General features: G+C 49.6%; 1 protein-coding gene across 3 annotated transcripts in view; it reads left to right on the forward strand.

Moving 5' to 3' along the window:
* LOC147717478 (uncharacterized) overlaps positions 1-20815 on the forward strand; it is a 136935-nt gene that overhangs the window by 105139 nt on the left and 10981 nt on the right. For all 3 annotated transcript variants that reach the window (XM_086924291.1, XM_086924293.1, XM_086924292.1), the window contains exon 7: positions 766-836. In XM_086924291.1, coding sequence (XP_086780417.1) covers positions 766-836 — 71 coding nt within the window. The remainder of the gene's footprint in view (positions 1-765; positions 837-20815) is intronic.

The following is a 20815-nucleotide window of genomic DNA, read 5'->3' on the forward strand; positions in this document are numbered from 1 at the left end:
ATGTTTCCTGAGGCAAGTATGTATTCCTAAATCACACTGCATGACCCAGTGTATAGTAATTGTATAGCTCTTCAAACCCTGGCTGCACAGCATCCAGGATAATGTGCTGCATTGCTGAATACTTACAAGGTCCCAAAGGTGAGAACTAGTGGTTATGCCAGTGCTTGTTTCTCTTATGTTCTCTGTGTCCCTCCACCATGTTCCAGAACATCTTTGTTCTCTCACCTTGCCTGCCTATCCAAGCCCATTTGTTTGCCTCTGTCTCCTTTGTTCTCTGTGGCTCCCACCCCTCAACACCTGGGTTCACATGTAACACATTAAAGTGAGACTTAGCTCCTCTCCCAAAAGAGTATTTGTTGTACTTTTCAATAAGCAGTGCCACGTCCCAGATAAAGTATTCCAGCTCATCTAGTCTGGCATCTGTCTTGCTTCTGTGCCGGGCAGAAGAGATGGTAGACTAAACTCTTTTCCAAAAATGTAGGCCTTTCTTCAATTGATCTTTTCAGTGTTTGACGCGCCATATGTGAGCATTTGAAAATTAGAAGTTTTGTCATTTTTTAGCACTTTCACATGATAATCATTTAGTGAATACTGGCTAAATGGCATCCCTGTAATATGTCCCTTTGTGTGACCAGCTCCACCATGGAATGCATGGTCCCTTCCATCAACTGGGCCCCACTTCACAGGTGTTTCCATGATGGGTCTGAGTTTAGGGGCAGTGTAAGACACCGGCCTTATGTAGCTCACTCCTTTTTCTCTCCCCAGATGTGACTGACGGCAACATCCAGTTTCTGAAAGGCCTCATTGGATTCCTGGAGACAAACACGAGGTCACAGGTAAACGTCTTCATAGATTCACTGGTTAATATAGTACTCGGTGCGCACTGCTGGACTGTCTTCTGGCCCTAGAAGCTTATGATTTCTCTCTGATAACTTGTAAGGTCGGAGGTTATAAACACTAGTCTTATTGTTTTAGGAGTATGAAGATTATCATACATGCTCACATGTCATTGCTGCCTCATATGAGCCCAAATGGGGAGACGTTTTTCTTAGGAACACTCTGTTAATTATTCCACAGTTTGAACTGGAGAAATTGTCAAAAGAAGTTTCAATGTTGCACCTTTTACCGTATTGTTTTGGAGGGTGCTGGCGCTTCCGATCTTCGACACCAGGCAGCCAAGGGGTTGATAGGGGCGGAGCAGTTTGGTTAGCGCGCTAGCTCTCCCAGCACTACTTATTTGGCATGCCTTTTCCCTCGTGCAGCGGAACCGCACAGTGAGTGTCGGTAAACTTTTTATCGACGGCACGCCATATCCAGGCTTCCCCGCACGCCACATCCTGTAATTTACGTGTCAGCTGAATCAGCCATTATCCTGTTCATTACAGAATCATCATATATTCGACACACTTTGACTACGTTTTATTGACCTCAGTCTCTGTACTGCATCATATTTTGCCGCTTCTAGTGGATTACATGGTATCAACATCAAGAATCACACCCTGTGAGATATTACAAAAGGACTCTATCGTATCACAACCAAGGATTTGTGACATTTATGTTTTTATTGCGTACCACTCCAATCAAGAAAATTGCACACCTACTCTAACAGGTACATTGTGTGTTTTTTACCATCCACTAGAAGATATAAGTGTGCTGCTCTATCCTGTTGTCAGTAGTAATTACAGATTTTAATCTTGTGGCTCCTGAAGAAGGCTTTTTCGCCGAAACGCGCGTCGAGTTCTGTTTTTCACCCTGGTTGTAGGCACCACTGATCTTCAGATGGTGTCCGTTTTATGTATAAAGACTGTATATTGTGTTAGTGTATGTATTAATTACATATAATTTTACTGTACTGTCATATAAATTCAATTTCCTTGTTCTTTATATGATTTTTATCAAATATATTAAAAACATGTTTATTTTGTATTAATGACTGTTTGATCATTTTTAAACTGTTTACCTTTTCCTATTACCACTGGGTCCACATAATTTGTTGTCTTCTATTGAGACTACCTAGGAATTATTTACATACACGGGGCTAGAGGCTATACACTTTGCCCATTTTTTATCCTACACGACTTCTGAGCTGAAACACTCACATGGCAACTGGCCTATCACACTGACACCATGGCCCAAGCCAACAAAGCAGGGATCCTTAACCATGGAGTCTCATTTCCAGAGCTCTCTGATCCACCTGCCCGACAGGAACCCCCCGCCGTCCACAAGGGCTTACCTGACTAACATCTCTGAGAATCAGGAAGCAGGGACTCTCGTAATTAGGCACTTAAACACCCGCTCTATGGTGAAACATCAGCTCGAAATTGATTCGGACAAACCCGACATCCGTCTTCTATCCGAAACTTGGCTCACTACAGAGTCTGTCCCTGATATCCTTGCAGGAGTTCCCAATGACTACTATATACTTCAGACAAACAGGTCTACGGGCAAGCTCGGGGGAGGGGTAGCAGCTATTGTCCACCAAAAATTTCAGTTCACTTCATTAGGGATCACAGGCATACCCTTGGTCGACAGCCTTATTTTGACATTTGAATCACCCCAGTTCCTCTTAATCTGTGCCTTATTCTATCACCCACCTCACCATATGCCCTCATTCTCCCAACTACTAGGTGAACTAATAGTAGTTATCAACTATGCTAGAATCATTGTGTTAGAACCGGCTATTTCTGGTAGGCTAAGGCTGACGCCAAAGCCAGGCAGAAACCACCATTCTAGTCAGGGCAAGGAAGTCACACGCCAAGATAACCTCTGCTCACCCCCTTGGTAGCTTGGCACAAGCAGTAAGGCTAAACTCGGAGGCAATGTGTAAAGCATTTGCGCCAGCGCACAACAGCAACAACATACTAGGCACACCACAGAAGAGACTCCACACAAGGTTATTATAAAAATAACTTTTGTATTGTAAAAACACATCAGATAAAATCACACATATACATGGTGCCAACTGGCACGGGCAATATTCACAGGGATTATGTACACAAGACAGGGCCACAAGGGCCACTGTCATAGTCAGATATAGCACTTCTAGAATAAGAAATAATAAAACATAAAATGGTAATCACAAAGATAACAACCAGTAACCACTGGTAACAGGAATCAGGACCTTACTAGGACCCCCTGTACTAAGAAAGAAGAACCACCTAAGTATCACACAGCATTAGGGGTCTAAGAAAGAATACATTACTCATGATGCAATAAACCTACATTCAGAGGAGTAGAAAAGACAACCACCTAAGAATAACCACATTTAGGGGCATAAACCAGAACACCTTACCCATGATGCATGAACACATTCAGAGGAGTAATAAGGAGAAACACATGATGACTAAACATTCAGAGGTGTTAAGAATAGAGCACATGATGCAATAAAATCACATTCAGGGGTGCAGCGCAAGAAGACACATGATGACTAAACATTCAGAGGTGCAGCGCATGGAAAGGAAGACACATAATGCATAAACATTCAGAGGTGCCTAATAAATCAATAGCGCAAAAACTCACATAAGCAATAACTATTAAAAAGCATAGAAATCACATTGCGCCTACCCTACATAAGCCACTACCTGTGGCAGTCCCTAGGCCAACTGGCCTTGTTGGGGCATGGATGCCCTGGGTCCAAAGTCAGGGCGCGCTGCCATGCAGCGCCAGTCCAAAGTACAAAAAGCCTAAACGTGGCAGGTGCCCACTAAGTGCTGGGCACCTGGAGAATCAACAAAACGGCGCCAGCTAAGCCACACAGGCTCTGAAGCCAACACTGCGCACGTTGGAGCCACACAGGCTCTGGCCAACACTGGTCAAACGTTGGAGCCACACAGGCTCTTAAAAACACATATGGCCCCTCTGAGCCACACAGGCTCTCTTCAGCGTTGGGGCGACCCACTGCCATCCGGGGCCGCCCTGACTCTCCAGTCACTTCATAGAATGCCCCCAGCGCCTCTCAGGGCACGAAATACAAAACAAATGGGGCTGGGAGCCTCTCCGGGCTCCGTGCACGTTGGGGCGACCCACTGCCAACCGGGGCCGCCCATGAAGCCTTCATGGCTTCCTTCTGGCACTCTGGGTAACGTTGGGGCGGCCCACTGCCATCTGGGGCCGCCCTTGAAGCCTTCGTGGCTTCTCTTCACCGAGCGCGAGCTCGCGCTACTGCGGGGGAGGGGCGGACACCGACAACGTGTCCCGGCGCCCCTCCCCTGCTCTGCTCCACTCCGCCCGACCCCAGCCCAGACTCACCGGGCCTCAGGGGCGGCTCCTCCGGACAGCGGCTCCTCCTTCTGGCCAGCGCGGGGCTCCTCTTCCACCACGGAGCCCCGCCGGCCCGCTCAGACGCTCTCGGCCGCTCCTCTCGCTGCAGGGCTCCCTCCGCTCACGGGAGCCCTGCCGACCAGCCGCCATCACTCGTCCTCCTTCTCTCCCCCGGGCAGCTTCTCTCCTCTCGGGCTGCGGGGGCGGGACTTCCGGCCGGCCGCGCTGGGATTGGCCGGCCGGCCATCCACTTCCGGGTCGCTGCGGGCAGCGCAGCGGCCCTTCTCCTTTAGGCAGGCAGGCGGGGAGGCATTTTAAAAGATCGGCAATACCGGCGTGGGCAGCCGAAGTTTAAATAAAGTAACAAATAAGCGAGGTGGGCACTCGCCAGGCTGGCAAAGCGCTCCTCAGCGCTAGAATCAAAAATAAAGCGCTCTAAAGCGCTATGGGGCAATAAAGCGCTCCCAAAGCGCTAGACACAAAGTACTAAGGTCCTTCCAGGAGTGCAGCTCCACCATGCTGCACAAAGGTCCCAGAGAGTCTCAGGGGGCAAATCAAAGTCCCCCCATCAGCCCAGCATGGCAGAGGGGTCCCCCAGGAGTCCAGGAAAGTCCATCAGGTGCCCAGGGGCTGGGCAGAGCCAGGGATTCCCCTTAGCTCAAGCAGCAGCAGCCCCTGGCAGATTCAAGTTGAAAACAAGAACAATTTGGAAGGGGATACAACCCCTTTTTATACAGTGCAAAACCTTTGAAGTTCTTTGAAGTCCTTTGAAGCAGGCAGTGTGAGAACCAGCTGGACTGGTTTAGAGGGAAGTCCCCTTCAGTATCAGGGACAGAGGTGTCAGTCGCCCAGCGGGAGGTGGAGCCAGCTTTGTAGTTACACAGGAACAGCCCTTCACTATCAGGTGCCATCTCCTCCCACTTCCCTGGCAGCAGATGCTGCCTTTCATCCATGGGCTGACTTCAGACAACCTCCTGGGCTCTCCAGCCCCTGTCATCCTCAAACCAGCCAGTCAATCCACAAGCAGGCCCATGCACTCTGGGCCAGGCTCACCAGCCAATCACACGCTAGCACCAACTTGCACAAATATGCCAACTTCCAAAAGTAGGACTTCTAGACTAGACACAGCCATGTCGCATACATCATTTTGCGGCATTCATTCTCACGAGTTCTCTCATACCAAACTCGCCCCTGCACTCCCCACGCATCAGGAACTACCATGGGCATACATATTCCCCATTCATTCCTATGGGAGGGCAGGTCACTCACCATTCATCCACAGAGAGCTCAAGCACTTTACACTGTACCACAGTGAAAAAGTGCGCAGAGGCCTAAAATCACAAATACCAGGTTCCATAAATAGGCTAGGAAAACGCAAAAAGTCTAGGGGTGAACCTGCCTAATGGGCCGGGTCCAACACAACCCCCTTCCAGCCAAAACGCAGGGTAGACCAATCACACCACTGATGGGCTTCACTGCTTTGGGCGACAAAACCACGGACACGGCCTTGCACAGCAGGGACACCGTCCAGTTTTTCGCCACTCTGAACCTACATGGTTTCCTCCAAATAATAACTCTCTGACTCAACTAGGGTACCCCACTGGTACACACTAGTCATCCACAGCCAAGACCAGGCCATAGGCCATCCAAATCACAGGTCCTAACTAATCCACAGAGTGGGGGGTAGTAACCCCTGGCATACAATAGCCATGCTCCACTCTCTCTCTCAGTGTAGCTACAACCACCACTGATCCAACAACCTAGGGACCATACCCTCAGGCTGACCAGAGGTCACGGGCAAGAATGCCCCACCCTACCTCTACTTCTGGGTTTCCGCACCCTCACAGAAAAGCACTTCACCAGAACACAATTCTCCTACCAGATCAGGACCTCACTCCATCACTGGTCTACCACCTGGAAACTATTTCACTTCTGAGGTACAAAGCACACAGCACAGTTCCTCTTCAAGCAGGTGGGGGGACACAGCACACAGCAAAGCCCCCTTTCCTCTTCCTTGGTGGAAACAACAAACTGCAGGTGAGCCCCAGAACACACAGCAAGGGCAGCCCCCTCAGTCTCTTCAGCTGATCCACTTTGGTAGAGATTCCTCTTGACCTAGAAGTTTCCTAATCTCCCAACCTAAGATCTAAACCCTCAGGTTACACCGGGGTCAGAAGCAAGGATACCGTCCCTCTGCACCCCCTTCCAGTTCCAGTATGTCTCAGGCTAGACAGAGCACACGCCAGCGGCGTATCAGCGACACACTCTCCTCCAGTACTCCCTATCAGGTCAGGCCACACCCCAACCCGGCTTTCCCCCCTCCTCGGGGAACGACCTCCAGAGGCCCCACAAATGGTCAAGCACTCTAGACGGTCAAATGCTCAGCGAGCCAGGACTTCTGCACCCTCCACTTAGGAGCGGTACTGCCCAACACTAGGACCGCCGGAGTTCTGGTTACAGACACTCCCCGTCCTCTAGACACAGGAAGATCCTCCTCAAATGACCTATGTACAGCTTAGGCCCCTGACCTGGCGCTCCCTTAAGGAACCCTCCAGGCCCTGAGATAGGGTTTCAGGCCAACGTGGGACACACCGTCCCACACTCACTCCGCCTCCACTGAGACAGGGCGTGAGCCCCTACACCCCTACCATACTACTGGGACCAAGCTGGGTTACACATGAACCTCTTCCCCTTTACAGGATCATCAGATACACAAGCCACTCCTTTTGGAACCACTCCCTAATGCCTCTGCAAGACATCTAGCACACCGCCAGACATCCACCTTCTTGTCCAGTGCCTCTGCAGGACCTCCTGCACACCACCAGAGGTACACCTCTCACGCAAGCTTTTTAACAAAAAGAAAACTCACACCAACTCCTCCAGTTCAGCACATCACTCATTCGCACAAACCCCCCCCTCGGACTGGTAAGGCAGTTACTACCACCCCTGATCACTTAACCTGACCACACGTGACACAGGTACCAAACTCTGGGAGCGGGGAATGGGAATTAACACACTGGACACATTAAAGCTGCCACCACTGGATCCTACCACACTGGGGAATCCAGACACACACTACACTCAGGGAACAACCACCCTCCTGAGCAAGTCATTTCTCCTCACACTCCCTCTCTTCCATCTACCCACACAGGGACAGGATTTGGGATTGGACATTGGACCCAGCAAGGGATTCCTAAGCTATGGGAACCTCCCCCTCTACTGGCGTCCCGCCCTATCACTTTCTCTCATCTGCCACTAAACATAAAGCGCAGAAACACATTTGAAAATGACACTCTTGAGGAAAAAAATCAAAAACAATAATCCCAAACATGTGACTATCTGAAAAACAATTGTAGAGTTTTGTAATGTAGCCAGTTGTTGCTATGGCACTGCGCAAACACAAGTCCAAAATCCGCACCGCTGACCAACAATGTTAGAACCGGCTATTTCTGGTAGGCTAAGGCTGACGCCAAAGCCAGGCAGAAACCACCATTCTAGTCAGGGCAAGGAAGTCACACGCCAAGATAACCTCTGCTCACCCCCTTGGTAGCTTGGCACAAGCAGTAAGGCTAAACTCGGAGGCAATGTGTAAAGCATTTGCGCCAGCGCACAACAGCAACAACATACTAGGCACACCACAGAAGAGACTCCACACAAGGTTATTATAAAAATAACTTTTGTATTGTAAAAACACATCAGATAAAATCACACATATACATGGTGCCAACTGGCACGGGCAATATTCACAGGGATTATGTACACAAGACAGGGCCACAAGGGCCACTGTCATAGTCAGATATAGCACTTCTAGAATAAGAAATAATAAAACATAAAATGGTAATCACAAAGATAACAACCAGTAACCACTGGTAACAGGAATCAGGACCTTACTAGGACCCCCTGTACTAAGAAAGAAGAACCACCTAAGTATCACACAGCATTAGGGGTCTAAGAAAGAATACATTACTCATGATGCAATAAACCTACATTCAGAGGAGTAGAAAAGACAACCACCTAAGAATAACCACATTTAGGGGCATAAACCAGAACACCTTACCCATGATGCATGAACACATTCAGAGGAGTAATAAGGAGAAACACATGATGACTAAACATTCAGAGGTGTTAAGAATAGAGCACATGATGCAATAAAATCACATTCAGGGGTGCAGCGCAAGAAGACACATGATGACTAAACATTCAGAGGTGCAGCGCATGGAAAGGAAGACACATAATGCATAAACATTCAGAGGTGCCTAATAAATCAATAGCGCAAAAACTCACATAAGCAATAACTATTAAAAAGCATAGAAATCACATTGCGCCTACCCTACATAAGCCACTACCTGTGGCAGTCCCTAGGCCAACTGGCCTTGTTGGGGCATGGATGCCCTGGGTCCAAAGTCAGGGCGCGCTGCCATGCAGCGCCAGTCCAAAGTACAAAAAGCCTAAACGTGGCAGGTGCCCACTAAGTGCTGGGCACCTGGAGAATCAACAAAACGGCGCCAGCTAAGCCACACAGGCTCTGAAGCCAACACTGCGCACGTTGGAGCCACACAGGCTCTGGCCAACACTGGTCAAACGTTGGAGCCACACAGGCTCTTAAAAACACATATGGCCCCTCTGAGCCACACAGGCTCTCTTCAGCGTTGGGGCGACCCACTGCCATCCGGGGCCGCCCTGACTCTCCAGTCACTTCATAGAATGCCCCCAGCGCCTCTCAGGGCACGAAATACAAAACAAATGGGGCTGGGAGCCTCTCCGGGCTCCGTGCACGTTGGGGCGACCCACTGCCAACCGGGGCCGCCCATGAAGCCTTCATGGCTTCCTTCTGGCACTCTGGGTAACGTTGGGGCGGCCCACTGCCATCTGGGGCCGCCCTTGAAGCCTTCGTGGCTTCTCTTCACCGAGCGCGAGCTCGCGCTACTGCGGGGGAGGGGCGGACACCGACAACGTGTCCCGGCGCCCCTCCCCTGCTCTGCTCCACTCCGCCCGACCCCAGCCCAGACTCACCGGGCCTCAGGGGCGGCTCCTCCGGACAGCGGCTCCTCCTTCTGGCCAGCGCGGGGCTCCTCTTCCACCACGGAGCCCCGCCGGCCCGCTCAGACGCTCTCGGCCGCTCCTCTCGCTGCAGGGCTCCCTCCGCTCACGGGAGCCCTGCCGACCAGCCGCCATCACTCGTCCTCCTTCTCTCCCCCGGGCAGCTTCTCTCCTCTCGGGCTGCGGGGGCGGGACTTCCGGCCGGCCGCGCTGGGATTGGCCGGCCGGCCATCCACTTCCGGGTCGCTGCGGGCAGCGCAGCGGCCCTTCTCCTTTAGGCAGGCAGGCGGGGAGGCATTTTAAAAGATCGGCAATACCGGCGTGGGCAGCCGAAGTTTAAATAAAGTAACAAATAAGCGAGGTGGGCACTCGCCAGGCTGGCAAAGCGCTCCTCAGCGCTAGAATCAAAAATAAAGCGCTCTAAAGCGCTATGGGGCAATAAAGCGCTCCCAAAGCGCTAGACACAAAGTACTAAGGTCCTTCCAGGAGTGCAGCTCCACCATGCTGCACAAAGGTCCCAGAGAGTCTCAGGGGGCAAATCAAAGTCCCCCCATCAGCCCAGCATGGCAGAGGGGTCCCCCAGGAGTCCAGGAAAGTCCATCAGGTGCCCAGGGGCTGGGCAGAGCCAGGGATTCCCCTTAGCTCAAGCAGCAGCAGCCCCTGGCAGATTCAAGTTGAAAACAAGAACAATTTGGAAGGGGATACAACCCCTTTTTATACAGTGCAAAACCTTTGAAGTTCTTTGAAGTCCTTTGAAGCAGGCAGTGTGAGAACCAGCTGGACTGGTTTAGAGGGAAGTCCCCTTCAGTATCAGGGACAGAGGTGTCAGTCGCCCAGCGGGAGGTGGAGCCAGCTTTGTAGTTACACAGGAACAGCCCTTCACTATCAGGTGCCATCTCCTCCCACTTCCCTGGCAGCAGATGCTGCCTTTCATCCATGGGCTGACTTCAGACAACCTCCTGGGCTCTCCAGCCCCTGTCATCCTCAAACCAGCCAGTCAATCCACAAGCAGGCCCATGCACTCTGGGCCAGGCTCACCAGCCAATCACACGCTAGCACCAACTTGCACAAATATGCCAACTTCCAAAAGTAGGACTTCTAGACTAGACACAGCCATGTCGCATACATCATTTTGCGGCATTCATTCTCACGAGTTCTCTCATACCAAACTCGCCCCTGCACTCCCCACGCATCAGGAACTACCATGGGCATACATATTCCCCATTCATTCCTATGGGAGGGCAGGTCACTCACCATTCATCCACAGAGAGCTCAAGCACTTTACACTGTACCACAGTGAAAAAGTGCGCAGAGGCCTAAAATCACAAATACCAGGTTCCATAAATAGGCTAGGAAAACGCAAAAAGTCTAGGGGTGAACCTGCCTAATGGGCCGGGTCCAACACATTGTAATTGGAGACTTTAATTATTGGCCCTCCGACGCACAGGAGAGTGCCAGCTCCATAGAATTTACGGATCTCCTGTCAGGAATGAACTGCATTCAACATGTGATCGAGGCCACCCATATAAAGGGACATATTCTGGAGCAAGTCTGGACATCCAACTTGGAAATCTTACTACTATCAATTTCCCCATGCACATGGTCAGACCATCACCTTTTCACACTCACCATCGCCTGTGCCCCTCTAATAATAATCCATATTTGTAAAGCGCACAATCATCCGTAAGGGTCTCTAGGCGCTGGGGGCCGTCGGAAAGATTAAGCAAGCTATTGCACAGAGTAATCTGCCACCGGTGCTAGGTATCGAACCATGATCCCCAGATTCCGAAGTCAGTCGCCCTAGCCGCGGCGCCACGCCTCTCCCTAATCAGACCCTCCCTGTTGGGAAATCACCAGGCCAGAAATTGAAATCGAGCCAACATCTGTGATTTCTGCACACTACTAAAGGCTACATTGCCAATCGAACAGGAGTCCCTCTGTAATCAGACAACTAGCATCAAGCTATGGCTTGAATCAGCTAGCGACAGCATTGCCCCCTTTAAACGAACTGAACTTAAGCATCCCCCTGATGCACAACGCTGGTTCTCCGACTATCTGAAACCAAAGCTGAGCGTAGCTGGAGACGGGACTATGCCTCAGGAAAAAAACACCTATGTAACCCTGTTCAAAGAATACAAAAACTCCATCCTTCAGACTAAGGCATCTTACTTCACCTCTAAGATTATAAACTCAGCTAATAAGACAAAGGATATTTTCTCCATAGTCTACGAGCTTGCACACCAGATAGAGTGATGGCGAAACCTGCCCCCTTGCAATCTTTATGTGACTCCCTTAACTCTTATTTCATTGAGAAAATCGCCACCATCAAAGCCAGTATTCCCACTCCCACACCTTCAACCACCCCCCACCACGTGTAATAACCTGTTCCTATTGGACCAGACTCCCCTGATCTCTAAGGAAGATTTTTTTTTATCCTACTCAAAAAAGTTGGATCAGGTTCCCCTACCGATTGCTGCCCTCCCCATATCTTACAGGAGGCCTTCATCTCTTGTCCAGGCCCGCCCCTTTTATTTCTGGACAACTCTCTTAAACCAGGCATTGTCCCAGACACCTTTAAAAATGCAGAAATTGTCCTGATCCTGAAGAAACCCAACTCCGACCCTTTGGTCCTTAGTAATTTACGCCCCATCTCCTTACTCCCCTATCTAAGTAAAAGCCTTGAGGCCCACGTAGCTAACTGCCTTAGCTCCTTTATTGAGCACTCCCATTTCCTGGACCCTCACCAGGCAGGATTTAGACCACCGCACTCTCCGCAGTCAGTCGTATTAGCAGTCATGGACGAGCTAAGGAGAGGGGCTGCTAAAAACCTCACCCAGGCCCTGGTACGCCTGGATCTGTCAGCCACATTTGACATGGTCGATCTTTTCTTCCTGATCGACCGTGTCAGTAGTGCTGGCATCCAGGGTCTGGCTTTGAAGTGGATCTCCTCTTTCCTCTGTAACCGCTTTCAGGCAGTCTGCCCCACCAGTTTTTCGGCCAAGAAAATGAATCTGACATGCGGGGTTCCCCAGGGTTCTTCCCTTTCGCCCCTTCTTTGTAATCTATACTTGCTACCTTTGATTTGGCCCTTGTAAAAAAGAAGAGTCGAAACATTCAGCTATGCTGATGACCTCCAGATGGTGTTTGATATTAACTCATGGTATCCTTTATGATGTGCTAATTGCCTATCGTTTTCATTATATTATTATGCATTTGTTTATCCACCGGGTTGGGGAAATGTACTTTAGTACTAGGATATAAGGTGGAACTCCTATGGGCCCTCTTCCCCACTGGGACTGGATATAGAGGAAATGATCCTGGTTAAGCACTGCCCTGGATAAACTGTCCGCTCCTCCCGCAGTGATGTCTCCATTTAGCGATTGAGAGTATATCCTTAAGTAATGCCCCCGGGACAGAATGCCGTTGAGCCAGCTGCGCCCGGTGCGAATTGCAAGATGACTGTACTAGTGCTTGGCCACCCCCACATTGGCGTATGCACCAGAATTTGGACCTACCTTTTTATTGTTTTCATGTTGGGCCCAGCATTGTTGTCCTGCTGTGCCACATTTGTTCAGTTCTTAGAGTGGGATTTGGGGTACGAGGTCTCCTGGTCGCTTGTTACATGGGGTCATGTTATGGGACTACTGACACTCCTATGCTTGATAGATGGCGATTATGGCTGAGACTGTAGGGTCATATAGATTTCTTACCTGGAATGTGCGTGGCCTTGGGGCGATACAGAAACGGCACCGGATCCACTAATTTCTCCTTAGACATCATACACAGGTTGCATTCCTTCAGGAGTCACACCTCACGGTATCAGACGCTCAAAAATTGAGAAAGAAGTGGAGGGGCACTATTTATTCCACGACATACTCAGCCTTCTCCAGGGGGGCGACTATTTGGATCTGGCATGGGACGTCATTTGTGGAAATCAAGAGGAAAGTGGATGATCAGGGCCGATACATTATGGTAAAGGGCACCTTAGACGGAACATTGATAGTGCTAGGCAGTATATATGCCCTGAACTTTGATCAGCACAGGTTTCTACACACAGTGGCTTTGGCACTATCGGATTGGGTTGGGATTCCCTGGATATTGGGAGGGGACTGGAACGCGGTATTATATCTGGGCCTGGATAGATCGCACCCCCCCTCCAGGCAGCTGGAGCATCAAAGTTGACTGACCTGTTCACGGCGTGGGCGGAGTGTTGGATATTGGCGGATACCTGGCGTGAGTTGCATCTGGCCCATAAGGAGTACTCTTTTTATTCCCCCCTACATAACTTACACACTAGAATTGACCGTTTCATGTGCTCACGTATTTTAGTCACGAGGGTAGAAAACTCGGAGTACTTGGCTAAAACTTTCTCCGATCACAGACCCCTGGCGCTTACCCTCCTCTGGGGTAGGGTGCCGGCCCCAGTTCCTACCTGGAGACTTAACCCACTCCTCCTAGAGGATGGCCCCCTCCGGGCGTCACTGTCCGCCACTCTAACTAATTATTTTGAGTTAAATTGGGATTCTGCTTCCTCAAATTTGGTGGTGCGGGATGCCATGAAGGTTGTGGTTCGGGGAGCGGCAATAGGTCAGTTAGTGGGAGCCAGGCAGGAAATTCACAAAAAACTCTGTGAGGTGAAGGATCGTTTGAAGGTACTTGAACGGGAGGCGAGTGTGGACCCTGGGAAGAAAGGGGATTTACAGGCAGGATATATTGACCACGCAGAGGTGTTGGAAACACTGTGGACCATTGACCATAAAGAATACCTGCTCCGCCAGCACACCGATGCTGACAGATCTGGTACTCTACTGGCTCACCTGATGCGGGACCAAACGGAGCCGCCGGCCATAACCAAGATATATGACCTGTCGGGCACCCTGGTCCGCACGCATTCCGAGATTAACATGGCGTTTTGTGACCACCTGAAAGCACTGTATGCTCCCTGTGACTTGGAGGACTCGGCTCAAGTGACCAAGTTTCTGAGTGACCTTGCCTTTCCGGTTTTGACAGCTGACACACAGAAGGCGATGGAGGGCCCCATCACGCATCATGAGATACAAGCTGCAATTAAGAATCTTAACCGTAACAAGACACCCGGTATGGCCGGACTCCCAGTAGAGTTTTATTCGACTTATTCCGCCACCCTAGTGCCTGTCCTTGACATGGTGTACAGGACGGCGCTTGAGGAGGGGCATTTACCCGTATCGACGATGCAGGCCCTGGTCATATCAATACCCAAGCCCGGCAGGAATACACTGGAGATGGTGATTTATAGACCTCTGTCTATGCTCTCCAAAGAATATAAGATTCTTAGCAAGGCCATAGCCTTATGCATACAATCCCACCGTACTGCCCTTGTACATCAGGATCAATGCGGGTTTCTCCCGGGGTGGAGTACGTCCCTGAACACACGTAGGCTACATGCGCTGATGGCGGCCACGCCACAGGAATTCCCTCGGGTGGGCTGTATAGCACTGGATTTGAAACAAGCGTTTGATTCCCCGTCGTGGACATTTATGTTTGAATCCTTGAAACGCTTTGGCTTCCTAGACTCCTTGCTGGGATGGATCCGATTATTATATACTGATCCTACAGCTAGGGCACGCACAGGCCGATATGTTTCGGATTGTTACCCAGTGTACAGGGGCACACGATTGGGTTGCCCCCTGTCTCCGATTTCATTCGCATACTTGCACACGTATACAAACATTGGGGCTCTCCCGCCTTCCCCTGCTGGCTGATGATACTCAGCCTACTCCACCATTGCCGAATGAACCTAGATCGGCTCCTCTATTATTACATAACATGAGATGCTACTACCTCAACACAAGGTCCCTAATAAAGAACCAGGTCAACATCTTTCTTTTCCTGACGGAAGAAAAACCAGATCTCCTGTTGTTGACCGAAACGTGGACCAACCCTCATTCTCTGCCGGACATTCTGGCATCACTTCCCTCAGACTACTACATTCTGACTGCCAACCGTGCTCAAGGGAAGGCTGGAGGTGGGGTAGCAGCAGTCATTTCAAAATCCTTTCACTTCCGGGAATTACCTTCTCTCACCCTCCCCAACACAGAGAATTTGGTAATTACACTAGACTCAGAGAGTGGGGCTCTTACTGTAATTTTGTTATACCGCCCTCCCCAATACATGGCCAATTATCCAGTACTTTTGGCAGAACAACTGGCCTCCCATGTAATAAAGCACTCTAAAACTGTTCTAGTGGGGGACTTAAACTATTGGTTCGATAGAACAGACACTGACACCCAAGCTGGAGAACTGAGGGATCTGCTTACAGATCTAAACCTGGTCCAACACATTCACTCTCCCACTCACCAGAAGGGTCACAGCTTGGACCAAATCTGGACATACAACGTACCACCATTCTCTCCTATTATAAGCCCTTGCATTTGGTCAGACCATTATCTTATCCAGTTCCCACTAGAAATTCAAGGGCAGCACAAGGCCAAACCTCCCATGGGTAAAGAGTTCCGCAAATGGAAATCCATGGACCGCTCTGGGTTCATGGACACGCTGAACAACACCCTTCCCCCATTAGACGAAGATCTGGAGGTTGATGAGAGGGCACTGTCCTCCTGGCTTCTCCACGCAGCAGATCTGTTCGCCCCCTCTGTATACTTACCTAACATCAGAGGCAATGATGCCCACAAATGGTTCACTCAAGAACTTAGAGCACTTAAATTAGGGGTACGACAGAAAGAAAGACAGTGGAGAGCCACCTACTCTTCACAGGATAGGGAAACCTTCTGCGTCACTAGGAAAAGTTATCAAAAAATTTTAAAACAACACAAACTTAATTACTTCTCCACAAAAATTTTATCGTCATCCAACAAGTCCAAAGATATTTTTAATATAGTTAATGAACTCTGTGACAACGACAGGACAGCCCCTTCAATAGCTCCTACGCAGAAGCTATGTGATTCCCTGAATAATTTTTTCAGAGAAAAAATTGTCACTATCAAATCGAGCATTGCTAATTCCCCAACGTCACTTCCTCTGGATGACGTTTTTTACAATCCCTCTGTATTAGATACCTTCCCGGCCATTGATGGTAAAACCTTTTCCTTACTTTTGACGAGGGTAAAGTCCGGATCCCCTAACGACATCTGCCCCCCCCACATCTTCTCGGAAATCGGTCGGACTATCCCTCAGGGTATTCTACCCCTACTAAATAAATCACTGACCCAGGGCAGGGTACCCACTGGCTTTAAACACGCTTTGCTAATCCCTCTAATTAAGAAACCAGGTCTGGACCCTCAGGACTCATCAAATTATCGTCCTATATCCCTGTTGCCGTTCCTATCCAAGATATTGGAGGCTCACGTCTCCAATTGCCTTTCCAACTTTGTGGAAACCACTGGATTTCTGGAGCCAAATCAAGCTGGGTTCCGTCCAGGCCATTCGACCGAGACGGTAACCCTGGCAGTCCAGAACACACTTCGGTGCAACGCGGACAGGGATGTCCACCAGGCACTGGTGCTTCTTGACCTGTCTGCTGCATTCGACACGGTCGACCACACTATTTTGGTCGGCCGTGTCGAGCAGGCAGGCCTCAGAGGTACTGCCCTGAGCTGGGTGGAATCATTCTTGTCCGACCGGACTCAAGCAGTGAGACTGGGCACCTTCACAGCCCCTAGAATTAAGAACGATTGCGGTGTCCCTCAAGGCTCATCCCTGTCTCCCCTTTTATTTAATTTATACCTGCGTCCCCTTTTGTACTCCTTGAGGAAATTCAAAGTGTGGATCTTTAATTACGCAGATGATCTGCAATTGGTTTTCCCCCTGGGGTCGCCGGATGCTGTCACTGAGTTTAGGGAGGTCATGGCTCATATCCAGAGATGGATGGGCCTTAACCACCTAAAACTTAACCCAGGCAAGACTGAACTGATCTTGCCTGGGAAGAGCGAACTCAGCTGGGGACCTCAATTCTGGCCTCCGGAGATGGGAAATCCCCCTTCCAAATCCCGCACGGTTAAGAGCCTTGGAGTCACCTTAAGTGAAGACCTCTCCTTGAAAAGTCAGGTGGGGTCAGTTGTTTCCGCATGCTTCTTTCAGCTGCGCAAGATTAGAAAGATTGCCCATTTCCTAACCCATTCTGCCCTGATACAGGTGACCATCGCCCTTGTGCTGTCTAGGCTGGACTACTCAAATAGTTTATATTTGGGCCTTCCAGCCGGGCAGCTCAAGAGGCTGCAGCTGGTTCAAAATCAGGCGGCCAGGCTGATCTGTGGGCTTCCTAAATGGCAGTCCATCAGGCCAGGCCTGGCAGACCTGCATTGGCTGCCGGTAGCCCAGAGGGTGGCTTTTAAAACCGGCTGCATTATCTTTAAGGCATTACAAAGCAAAGGCCCCAAATTCATCATCAACCTGCTTGCCAGATACACCCCCTCCCGCAACCTCCGTTCTGGTCACAAAAACTTGCTCACAGTGCCGGTTGTTAGGAAACAACGTCAGGGCGGCAGCTCCTTTCATTTTCTTGCTGCATCCCTCTGGAACTCCTTGCCAGCTTCTTTAAGGTCACACGAGGATATTCTAGCCTTTAGACTAGCCTTTAAGACCTGGCTTTTTAGAGAAGCCTATCCTTAGACGCTCTAAGTGGTCCTCCTGTTGTGTTATGCTCTGAAAACTTCCTACAGCGCCATGAAGCCTACGGGCGTACGTGCGCTTTATAAGCTAAATTTAACATAACATAACATAACATAACATATTTGTCCTAGCCCTGGAGCCCCTGGCTATAGCCCTTCGCACTCACATGGGTCAGATGGGCATCCCGATTAGGGGGACACACCACTTGATATCCGTCTTTGCGGATGATATTTTATTGTATCTACGTGACTTAGAGGTGGATCATACTATCCTTTTGACATCTTTTGCCGGTTTGAAGCAGTGTCTGGCTTGGCCATCAACCCGGAAAAATCAAATGGTTTCTTTTTAAGTGAAGCACCACACCCCTCTCCATACGCTTTGGGGTACACCCGATCCCGGTGGCTCAGACCACATTTAAATACCTAGGGATACAGGTGTATAGATCAACAGAGGATCAAATAGACGGCAATATCAAACTAGCTATCGCAAGACTCTGCAGTAGCGTAGGATTCTGGACTTCATTGCCCCTGTCCGTCATGGGCAGAATTGCTATCTCCAAAATGGTTATGCTCCCCCGCCTGTTGTATTATTTTGTAAATTTGCCAGTGATTATCCCACAACATATTTTTAACATGCTCAACACTATCTTGATTAGTCTTATCTGGGGTGCCGGCCGGAGACGCATTAGCCTCCGTAAACTCCAATTAGGGACCAGATCGGGGGAACTGGGAGTCCCGGATTTCCGCGGATACTATTATGCCAGTCAACTCCAGTGGCTTTCATACTGGGTCGCCGGTAGAAACCTGCACAAGATTGATTTTACGACGGACCGGCTGGACCGTGGGGAGTTACACTCCCTGTTGTTGCAGAGGAGTTGGCTCCCTCCAGACTGTCACCCACTTCTGCGTACAGCCCTATTGTGGTGGAGGAGGGCATTGTCATATACCTCTTCGGTGATACCATATGCAGAGAACATTCCCTTGTTGGGTATCCCGACGCCGCAAAGCAGGCTTACATGACATAAGCTGCGCCATTGGACGGGATTGAAGAGATAGGTGCCTTTTTTGGGGACGAGACCCTGCTGGACCACGAATCCTTTTTACAGATCACGGGTGCTCCTCCTAGATTATATCTGTTGCATGCCACAGTGACTTATTATATCCGGAACACTTGGGCACCACAACAACTCAAACCTATGCTACACAAATTGGTTCATCTACTGTATCACATGGGAGCGGGGGAGTCATCTGGTGTGCTGGCTATACACAGGGGTCAGAGAACACGCAGCAATCTCGCTTAATACCCTTAGGGCTACCTGGGATCAGGATACAGATTCGGTACTGATTGACAAGGCATGGCAGATTATACTGGAGCATCCCAAACGGGTATCGCGTAATGTTAAATTGTAATTTATACAGGCAATGATGCTCCACAGGGCATACCTAACTCCCAAGAGGATACACCGAATGTTCCCAGACTCTCCCCACTGTTGCCCGCGCTGTAAGGAAGATGAGGCGGGTTCATCCACATGCTATGGTCCTGCCCACACCTGGGCTACTGGGCGGAGATATGCCAGGCGCTACACACAATTACACTCCTGCCGGTGCCGGAGGAAGCTCTATATTGTCTAATAGGGTCCCGTAAACGATCCAAAACATTGAAGCCTAAACTGAGATTTTTGGACCTGGCTCTACTTTTAGCAGTTAGGGTATTGACGATGAGATGGAAATCCCCCAGGCCCCCTAGAACAACTATATGGCAGATGTACCTAGTACGGTGGGGCCGGGCAGAGGGTGTAGCTCTCAGAAGGGAGGAGGAGAGGGGTCAGGGAAAGCACCCCATAGCGATGGAATGGGAAGTCATGTTGTTGGAGTTGAAGTGGTTAGATTTAATACCATTACAGGAAGAAAGGCCGCAATAACTACACTGTGTGCAGAGCTCCCACGGTGAGAGATACTGGGGTACAAGATGGTGCGCTTGATATTTAAACCCCTTGTAATACAGAATAATAGTTTGTACAGTATGCTAGGAGGAAGTCCCTCGATTGACACTAAATCGACCAGGAGAGTGGAGGGCTCGTGGTGGGGATTAACCGGGGAGGGGGTGGTGTTTTGTTTTTCTGTTATTCATGTCGACAGTGGATGAGCATTGATGATCTCCTGTACAGAGTGGCTGTGTGTAGCAGACCAAAGATGTTTGAGGGGAACATGTTTTGATATTGATATCCGGTGACAAATTGTATAGACAGAAGTTGTCAATGACATTTGCTGGGGAGAAAAGGAAAAACAATGTGTATGCGACATTATGACACTGCTGTGTTTCTCTTGTGCAGTCAAGAATAAAGAGTTGTAAAAAAATCAAAGCTTGATGCTCGTGCGCTTAACAGGTAACTTTAACATAACATAACATAGTGGCACCCACAATCGCATGGTACCTCTACTGGATGTATCAAATATGGTGCTACCCTATGCGCCTCTTACTAGGAGCAGGCTAACATACTTACCTTCATATGTACTTAGCCGCTATTTGTGAATGTATGCCTGAAGATCCCAGGGAATGAATCTCAACCACTACCACATGTTACCATGTACAGAATATTCAGGAGCAATACCCATAAATTAAATCTCCTTACAAGGCAGAGATATAGCATTATCATCACCCTAAAGAAGAAGCATGATACAGGTGTAGTCTGGCATAGGATGTGCCAATGGCTGCAAGGTGATAGACCATTTAAAGATATATGCAGCTGTAGTGACCAGGATCATCTGGCAATCATCTAGACTTGCAAACAAATACGACACTCACACAGAGAATCGCACATCATTCAGCACACACCTGTAGTGACTCCAGTGGCCCTTTTAGTTCTCCAAGATTACGTTTTTGCTGCAAAACTAGGCTACTCCTATCT

Source organism: Lissotriton vulgaris, chromosome 5 (assembly GCF_964263255.1).
Source record: "Lissotriton vulgaris chromosome 5, aLisVul1.2, whole genome shotgun sequence".
NCBI lineage: Eukaryota > Metazoa > Chordata > Amphibia > Caudata > Salamandridae > Lissotriton > Lissotriton vulgaris.